The 10,000-nt window shown below is 40.8% G+C and overlaps 1 protein-coding gene and 1 long non-coding RNA gene across 5 annotated transcripts in view; one reads left to right on the forward strand and one right to left on the reverse strand.

The window, feature by feature from the left end:
- The window catches only part of lrrk1 (leucine-rich repeat kinase 1), a 199,978-nt gene that overhangs the window by 153,770 nt on the left and 36,208 nt on the right, over positions 1-10,000 (forward strand). For all 4 annotated transcript variants that reach the window (XM_032511829.1, XM_032511830.1, XM_032511832.1 and 1 more), the window contains 5 exons: positions 1,359-1,456; positions 2,450-2,621; positions 2,712-2,881; positions 3,909-4,048; positions 6,122-6,434. In XM_032511829.1, the coding sequence (XP_032367720.1) occupies positions 1,359-1,456; positions 2,450-2,621; positions 2,712-2,881; positions 3,909-4,048; positions 6,122-6,434 (893 nt within the window). The remainder of the gene's footprint in view (positions 1-1,358; positions 1,457-2,449; positions 2,622-2,711; positions 2,882-3,908; positions 4,049-6,121; positions 6,435-10,000) is intronic.
- Positions 3,826-10,000, reverse strand: part of LOC116686782 (uncharacterized) — an 18,208-nt gene continuing 12,033 nt past the window's right edge. The window contains exon 3 of the long non-coding RNA XR_004331357.1: positions 3,826-3,835. This is a non-coding gene — a long non-coding RNA (uncharacterized LOC116686782). The remainder of the gene's footprint in view (positions 3,836-10,000) is intronic.

The raw sequence follows: 10,000 nt of genomic DNA on the forward strand, positions 1-10,000 counted from the left end.
TGTAATAAGATTTGATGGTCAATGGTATCAAATGCAACACTAAGATTTAATAACACCAGTACAGCGATAAGTCCTTTGTCTGATGCAATTAGGAGGTCATTAGTAATTTTCACAAGTGCTGTCTCTGTACTATGATGAACTCTAAATCCTGACTGAAAATCCTCAAATGAGCTGTTGTTATGCAGAAAGTCACACAGCTGTTTGGCGACTGCTTTCTCAAGAATCTTCTTTTTCGGAAGAGGTTTAATTACAGCTACTTTAAAACGCTGTGGTACATAGCCTGTTAATAAAGACAGATTGGTTATATCTAGTAGAGAAGTGTTGACTAAGGGTAAAACTTCTTTAAGTAGCCTAGTTGAGAGATAAGTCAGTGCCAGTTAAAGGCAGGTCTTGATGAATTTTGCTTCTAATAGTTAGTCTCATAAAGTCGTTACTACTAAGAGCTATGGGAATACTTGGCTCATTAGATCTGTGGCCTTTCGTCAGCCTGGCTACAGTGCCTACAAGGTTTTGCCTAATGGCGTGTAGTTCAGCAGTATAAACTCAAAAGTAATCAAAAAGTGGTCAGATAAAAAGGGATTCTTTGGGAACACTATTAAATGTTCGATTTCAACACCATATACCAGAACAAGATTGAGGGTGTGGTTAAAACGATGTGTCGGTTTATGAACACTTTGAGAGAAGCCAATAGAATCTAAAAGAGAGATAAACACAGTACTAAGGCTATCATTCTCATCGTCCACATGAATATTAAAATCCCCTACAATAAGAACTTTGTCCGTTTTTAGCACTAAGTTTGACAAAAACTCTGCAAATTCAGATAAGAATTCAAAATACGGACCAGGTATTCTGTACACTAGAACAAATAGAACTGGTTGCAGTGATTTCCAACTTGGGTGGGAAAGACTAAGAACAAGACTTTCAAATGAGTTATAATTCAGTTTAGGGTTAGAGCTGATTAGTAGACTAGAATCGAAGATGGCTGCAACTCCACCTCCTCGGCCTGTGCCTCGAGGAATGTGAGTATTAATATGACTGGGGGGGTGGATTCATTTAGACTAACATATTCTCCATCACCCAGCCAGGTTTCAGTAGGACAGAATTAATCAGTATTAGAATCTGATATTAATTCATTTACTAGTACACATTTAGAAGAGAGAGATCTGATGTTTAAGACTCCACATTTAATTCTCCTATTCTTTTGCACTATTGCACTTGTGGTTTTAATTGTTATGAGGTTTTCATGCACAGCTCCTCTTCCGTTTACCTTTGATTTAAATCATTTCAATGGTCGGGGGGCAGACTTTTGGAATTGTTTGTTGACTTCGGTGCAATCTATGATGATGTCTGTTGTGCAGATGCTGTTGGTAGGAACAGGGTTCACCGAGGAGACAGAAGAACAGTATTTCCAGTTTCTTACCAAGTTTGAGATTGCTCTTCCTGTGGCCAACAACAGGTAAAATATTGTTTTTTTTTCTACAAATTTATACACGTCTTATACATATGGTGATTCCCTGTACAGAATCCACACATTACTATTCGAGCAGAAACCAAAGACAGCAAAGGTCTTATCCAGGGTTATTAAAGTAAACTAAAAGTTTTTGTAAACTGAACCTAAATAAAAACTAAAACGTTCTAGTAAAACCCAAAACTACCCAGGCAACTACCTTAACCACCATTACAACTGCCTAGTAACCACATCATGATGCCCTAACAAACACCTGCTAAAACCCTAGCAACTGCCAGTAAAGTCATAGCAACCTCTTAGCACCTAACAAGAAATGCACAACTCAGCACGCACCCAGTAACACCCTAAAGCAAGACATAAGCAACCGCTTAAAGATCCCATATCATGCTCACATTCAGGTTCCGTCTTGTATTTTTGGTTTCTGCTAGAACAACGAACAACGCTTTAATGTTCAACAAAACACTTCATGCTTCAATGCTCCATTTTAGTCTCTTTAAGACCTCCTCCTAACAAAGACCAGTTTGCTCTGAGTGGTCAGCGTTTCGGGGTCTTCTGTAGCTGCATCCTCGGAGTACTGCCAGGGAATGTAATGATGCTGTAACAACATTTGTTATCTTTGCATAGTATAATTATATAATCGTGATGAGATTTCTGGTAAAACCTCCAGCAAGGGCAAATACTCCTACTGCAAGAACTGGATGAACTACACAGTTTCTGAATACGTGCTGTGTGCAATTCTCTGTGGATTGAGTTTTGACCTGATTGAGCACCTCAGCCTGCTTTATAAACAAAAAGGACATGGAAATCTCACTTTACAATATAGGACCTTTTAAAAATGCTAAGTAGTAGCTAATGACAAGGCAACCCGCTAAGAACGAAGAAATCTTGTCACTAGCGACAAGCAGCTAACAAACCTAAAGTTTCTTGAAACATTTTCTAGTTTTAAATGTGGTCTTCACGTTTTCTTAACTTTCGGTGTAGCTATCTGCTGCCCCACCTCCTTCCCTCCAAGCCAGCTATGGACATCTACGGGTTCCGTCAGCAGACTAACAACACCCTGCAGCGCCTTGTCCAGATGAGCTTTGTTCCTGCAGGATTTTGGGAGCGCTTCATTGCCAGGATGCTCATTAGCCTCAGAGAGATGGACCTGCAGGTACTGAAACCAGCAAATTCTCATCTTTCACCTTCAGTTACACACCTTCAGCTTTTTACATCTGTGGCTTTAAATGTTGTCTTTGTGCAGTCATTTGAGCCCAAAAGAAACACCAGGAGCCAGCGCAGCAGGAACTCTGTGATCTACAGCTTTGCTGGAACCCAGCAGAGGAACCGTTGCAGCACCTTCAGAGTCCGACGCAGCCAGACCATATACTGGAAGGAGGGGCTTCTAGTCACTTTTGATGGAGGTTACCTCAGGTCAGAGCAATAATCAAATGAGACAAATGCTAGTGAGGAAATAAAGAGTGTGAGAAAGTTAGGGTGTGGAGCTTCAGTTAGATTCAAAGCCTCAGAAAGGAGCCAGTTTTGAATGGGGATAAACAGACGAGTCAAAAACCAAATAGCAGGTGGGAGCTAATTCTGCCCATGTGCAATATACGTATTTACCTATATTTTCAAGCTGCAGTATTTTAATTTCATTGCTTATAATTCCAAGTTTTACATTTTCAGTTTCAGGTCTCAATTTCTCTTTTTAATATAGACAGAGGATATTGTGCTCCAGGAGTTCATATTATCTCCCATTTCTTTTTTGAAGATTAACAGATTTTATTTTATTTTATTACAGGACACAGAACATACAGCTCACAACACCCATCCCCTAGAACAAATTATCTTGGGCTAAATGGAACCTGGGTCCCTGCAATCAGACACAGGTTATCATATATCCCGGTCCAAAATTCCTGGACCTTATCACAGGACCATGGAACTTGAAGTAAATGGCCGTCCTCTGTTTTACATTTCCAACAAGTTGGTGTGTCTTTCAGACCAATTTTAAACAATGTGGAGCGAGTCCAATAGATACAATAGATAATCTTGACCTGAATGACGCGCACCCTCACATCTTGTGACAGTTTTAATATTCCTATGGATCCTGTCCCACTACTCCTCATCCAGTGTAATATTCAGATCCCTTTCCCATGTCTTCTTGAGTGCTGACCAGGCTCCATACACCAGGTTCTCTATCTATCAGTTTTCCTCAATCTTTAAATTACTATGAAACTTAATGTAGAAAACGAGACACACAAAACACTGACTGACTAAAATCTGCAGTATTCAAAAAAATCTAAAATAAACGCAACTAATAAAAGGGATGAGAAAATGAATTTTGAACTGCCTCAAATGTTCCTGTTGCTCCACATAAGCTGGTGTGTACTTTGTGGAACGTGAGGTGGCAGATCAGACTTCCAGTTAAATGAGGCGGTGACATTTGTTTGTCTCTCCGCAGCGTGGAGTCATCAGATGTCAACTGGAAGAGGAAGAAGAGTGGAGGCATAAAGATCATCTGCCAGTCAGATGTGAGAGATTTCTCTGCCATGGCCTTCATCACAGACAATGTCAACTCTCTGATTGAGCAGTGGTTCCCTGGTCAGTGCTCTCTGTTTATGTGGACACAATGACCCAGCTGTTGAGTGCTTTGAGTGATTTTCAGCACTCAATACTTTCTCAGATTCTTAGTCTTCGTCCTGATTTATTCAAAGTTTTGCTAATACCATTCTGTATTCAAATTGATGATTTAAAAGTTTGTATAGCCGTTTGTCTGAGCTGAAAAGTTTGAAGCGTTTATTAAATGAAGAAATAATAGTTTGCCAAAAGGCAGTGTTATATTAGTATCTTTTCCAAAATCAGGTATCTTGGAACAACTATTAAAGTTTCAAAAATGCTCTGCCCTGTAATAGAGAGACTGCACAGACAGAAAAACTTTTGTTTCTATGCTAGAGTAACCAGTGAAATATGGGGGTAGCCAGACATCTTAACTTCTTTTCTTATATTTAAAGCTCACAGTGGTTATATTAGATACATATCTCATCACCCCAAAGCAACATTACTTAAGTGAGCAGGTTAAAGAAAATCTGAACTTAGAATAATTCACTGTTCGTTATCTTTATAGACACAGATGCTGTTAAAGAATTGTTGTATAATATGTGGTATACCTAATTGTCCATCAACAGTTTGAGGCGTAATTTACTACTTGGGAGTCCATCTAAACTAGCCTGGCTCCGCCCTCCTACGTACAGTACTTCCGCTCAATTTTCTGTCTGGGTTCGCGGTACAGTCTTGAGTTTTCTCAAAAAAAGTTGGCAGTCCAATCAGCAAACAGAGGGAGTGGCGGAGAATTATGAAGTTGAAGTTGTGTGCTAATTTTAGTTCTATTTCCATATTGGCGGTCGGAGAAAGATGCAAGCAAAGCCATTCGTTCTGTTGTGGCAAAGCTGACAAATCCAGAAGTTAAATGCCGAGCAAGAACAATCTTGGCTTAGTTTTGTTGGTGGCCATAATGTTGTGGCCCTCTTCCCCACGGAGTTCGGGAAAAGTTTGATTTTCCAGCTCTTGCCGTTAGTGGTGAGTTGGCTGGCTAATGCTGTGAGGCTAACGCTAGCGATGCTAAATATAAGCCTTTTCGGTCTCCCCTCTTGTTGCACATGCACGTGACATATACGTCACAACCAAACCTTAGTGATTAGTTAATAGTTTTAAACTTCAAGTACCCACTGGAGTACCCACTTGTCAATGGAGAGAGGCCAGACCGTCTGTACATCTAAACAATATCTTGATATTGTTCAGATGGACTACCAAAGAGTCTAAAGTTCAACTTGGTGCAGACTCTGGTTAAACATGAGCCCAGCTGACGCGTGCACCACGAGCATGCACAGACACTTTGATGCTCAACGCATTGTTCTTTGCAGTATTTTACAAACCACCAGGGCGCAAACACACAAAATAATCTGTGAATAAGCAAGTACACATTTACATTTATCTACTCTAATTATTAACGTGGCTGTCGTTTATCTCCAAATCCAAATGACTGTCTGCCCCTAACACAGCTGCTAAGAACACTCTTTCCATGAGACTGTTTTTTTGCTTTGACAAAACAATCTCTCATCTTTTTCCACACACTCCAGCAAAATGTTTCTCTCTCTCTCTGACCACCTATTTTAGGCTCTTTAAATCCCTGTGGTCTGTACATGAAGAATCCTACAGATGTTTGTAGAGGTGAAGCTGCTCGGCCAGAGTTCCCAGCCAACAATGTTGAACTGAAAGCACATGTGCTCTCTAGAAACGACAGCCTTGGGGATGTCATTTTATAGCTTGCGCACCCCGCGTCTGAAACACCGTGGAAAACCTAAACCTAGCTTTATAAACGGCATACAAGTAGCCTGTCATCATTTGGCTATGTCGCCACTCGCCACCTTCTTCTCGCTGCCCCATCAGCAACATGCTTGAAGCTACAGGATCTGGATTCACAATATTGGAATACATATACCAATATTAATTTCAAATCACTATGTTATACACATAGTGATTTGAAATTAAGGATTGCTTCCGTCACTTACTCACATTAAAGTGGCCTGACCCTGTTTACCGATCTGTCCAGTTTTCAGCTCTCCCATAAACAACACATCATGTACATGTCTTTTATCTATTTGTCCTCTCTTGTAGCTTTGACAGCCAGTGAGAGTGATGGGAGTCTCCTCATAGAGCAGTACGCGCCCTGTCCCCTCTGCGCCTTACTGGGCCAACAGAAGCCGTCCGAGCTCCTAGCCAGCCTGGCCTGCCAGGTCGGAGACAAAGGAGCGCGTGGAGGAGCTGACCGAGGAGGAGGACCAGCTGCAGGAGTTTGTTACTTTAACATGGAGGACTGTGTGCTGGCTGCAGTGGAGAAAGAGTATATCATCTGTCCTCAGCACCCTGAGCAGCCAGTCCCCCTCCAGGAGCTGGTCCCAGAACTCTTCATGACGGACTTCCCTGCACGGTAACCTTTCACCATTTAATGTACCAAACAATTTAATTTAATTTAACTGAATTTTGTTGGGTGCTAGACCTTACAATAGACATGTTTTAGACACGCTTTTCAGTCAACTGTCTCACACGTGCCTGACAGAACAGATAAACTTCTTTTTTTATTTGTCTACACAGGCAATGTAACAGCTGATACTTTACATAACTGCGACCCAGAGCATCATTTTAGGCTTCAGGACTTTAAGGCTCCTGCTTATGGAAGAAAATGAACGTTGTGAGTAGGGATGAGCCGAGTATCTGGCTGAAACGAGTATCCGGTACGGATAAAGCACTTTTGCCGAGTACAAGTATTATACGAGTAATATGAGTCAATATCCGTGCTCTGATTGAATAAAACTCCTCAACTGGCCGCGCAGCGTTCTGTGATATCACAGCGTCGTCCCCCCCCCCCCTACAAACACCTCGGCTCTATCACACACACACAGAACATGAGAAAATGCGCTCTCTCTTCTCTCTCTCTCTCTCTCTCTTCCCCGCTCCGTCGTCAGTCAATCGGTCTGCGAATCTGTTCCGTTAACGTTTAGGGTTTCTTCAGCTTCAGGTTTGTTTTTAACTATTCGGTTTGTAGTCCTTACATAGTAACAGTAGATTTCTGGTGAATTGGGTTTGTATTCCTTACATAGTAATCAGTAGATTTCTGGTGAACGTGGGGTTTTGTAGTCCTTACATAGTAACCAGTAGATTTCTGGTGAACGTGGGTTTGTAGTCCTTACATAGTAACCAGTAGATTTCTGTGAACTGGGGTTTGTAGTCCTTACATGTAACCATAGATTTCTGGTGGACGTGGGTTTCAGACATGCTGCTTGTTTAAATGCAACTCCCTTGCGTCTCTGCCATCGGAGATTTTTTTTTTTTAAACTGTCAGCTGCCCCCCCGCCCCCCTCTCTTTTTCTCTCTCTCTCCTCTGTGCCTCTCTTACTCACACACCACACACACACCACACCACACATCCTGGGTGGGAATAAAAAAAAAAAAAGAACCAAAAACAAAAAAACAAAAAGAAACAAAAACAAAAAAAATCACTCTGACATAAAGAAATTAAAAGTTAAAAAAAGAAAGTTATATTGATATGAAAACTTTTGTTCATACATTTACTTCATAATTGCAACCGCAGGTTGTTATTCATTGTTGCAAAACGTTCTGTATATAGTTTGTTTGTTACCATGACAACACCATTGATCTGAAGCTCGATGCGTCTGTAAATAGTTTCAAATCAGCAATACAAATAACAATTTTTGATCAACTCATATCAATTGCATGCTTAAATAACATACCGGTTGAAGCCCCGCACATTTCAAGAGAACCCGACCCACTTCCTGGTTAAATCTGACCACTTCCGGTTTAGGCCACGCCCAGTCCGAGTACGGATCCGGATACAGATAATTCATGTGGTAAACAGATACAGATAATGCTGTACTTGCTCATCCCTAGTTGTGAGTGCATAGCAGAACTTTCACTACAATGCCAGTGTAGACCAGCGTCCGTATTACAGACCTTTCTGTCTTAAGTTATAAGAACTAACTTTAGTAATCCTATCTTATCTTAGGTTAGGAAATCCTAAATACTCAATCCAACATCAGTTATCAACTTTTATTTCTGTTACCTAGCAACTGATGCTATGCATTCTCATCTTGGCGAGCTAAACAACTGTGTAACTGTTGTTTTTCACATTGAAACATACAAAAAAATACAATGAAACTAGGGATGCTAATTAAGATTTTTTTCTTCTGAACCATAGCTGACCCTCGTTAACCCGTAATTAGTCCTAGTTATGGGATGAGTCCAGGTCCCAGGCTGAGACTTCACGCATTCCACTCCTGTGGACTTATATGAGTTCGGCAGCCACAGTGTTGCGTGCATTGTCGTGAACACATGCAGCCACAATGTTGCGTGCATTGCTCAGAACGGAGGCTCTTGCACATCTGCACGGCAGGTACAAGGGTGCAGCTTTCTGGGGCGCGGAACGTACTGTACGTCTCCACAGCATCCACCGGCAAGGTTGTCATTTTTTCTCTCAGCATTGATGTAGTGGCATGTGTCACATAGCTGGCCAGTGCTGGTGCCCTCCAGTAGTCTGTTGTGAGAGTCCCAAACTAAGCAGAAAAAACAGGCTTTATGAGTTAGGAGTTTTTATTTAAGATTTTAATAAGTTAGGATGCAGGTGTAATACACTTCTCCTTTCCTCAACATAGGATAGGAACATTGACTTATGAAATGTTGTTGGTAACTGTAGTAGTAACCTTTTTTGTAACCCTAATTACCATGGTTACCAAGCAGTACAAAAGTTTTTGCTCAGTGCTAAGCTCAACTAGTCAAACTGTTGTGGTCTTTGTCTTAAGGAATTAATGTTGGAGACCCACTGATAGCCTTTTGATCCTTTTAAGACACGCAAACACACACACACACACACACACATTGACAGTCAGCTGCTCTGCAGGGCTTTCTGCAACAGTTAAACACGCCCTCCAAATATTAGTACTCTAATTGGACTTGAGCTCTTAAAGAATGAATGAGGGATGTTGGTATAAACACTAATGCCACCAACTAACATCAATCCCTTTCACAGCTGGATGCTAGTAAAAGTGTGTCCACGTTATCATTTTGGCCAATATTTATCTTTTATGTTTGAGCTATCCTTTATTTCTTTAGTGTTTTGTCTGTCACTTTAACCCAAGGTTACAACAGGTTAATAATTATCCATGGAGATTTGCATCGCATCACTTTTGCAACAGTAGGGTTGTCATGATAATCAATCAAAAAAGTGTTTTCGATTTCAACATTGAAATCGAAAGCAGGATCAGCTAATCCCCACATTTATTTTCTCACTACCCCTCTTACAATGCATGGAGATGACTGAATCAATGACAGATGTCTAGTGGTGTCCGTGACTAAGAATTTACAAAGGCAAATCAGAATCGTCAAGTCATGCCTATTGTCGACTGACCGTCATATCATGGGTGGGGTGGGCTTGACATTTTAAGCGGTGCAGGGGTCTAGAAGATTCAATTCAATTTTATTCATAGTATCAAATCATAACAAATTATCTTAAGACAATTTACAGATGGAATAGGTCTAGACCACATTCTATAATTTACAAAGACCCAACAATTCCCCCAGGAGCAAGCATTTAGTGCAACTGTGGCAAGTAAAGCTTCCTTTTAGGTAGAAACCTTGAGGGGTGAGGAAAAACTTCCTTTAAGATGGAAACCTCGGACAGACCCAGTCTTTTTGTGGACAGCATCTGTCACTGCCGGTTGGGACATAGAGACACTGATACAGATATGGAGAAATATGATTCATAATAATTATAGCAGTTGGTATGATGAACTGTGGCGATTATAGTAACAATGATAATGTAACTAAAAAGAAGAAGTAAAAGTTTAGAAGTAAAAAAAGAAAAGGTACTCTTGAACAAGTGTCAAAGGAAAACGAGGGAATGGTTAGCCTCCTAGGGTGGGCGATGTCCCCTAAATTGGCAGTTGATCAGACATACATTTAAATGCCCTCTGTAAATAGACA

Source organism: Etheostoma spectabile, unplaced genomic scaffold (assembly GCF_008692095.1).
Source record: "Etheostoma spectabile isolate EspeVRDwgs_2016 unplaced genomic scaffold, UIUC_Espe_1.0 scaffold48, whole genome shotgun sequence".
NCBI lineage: Eukaryota > Metazoa > Chordata > Actinopteri > Perciformes > Percidae > Etheostoma > Etheostoma spectabile.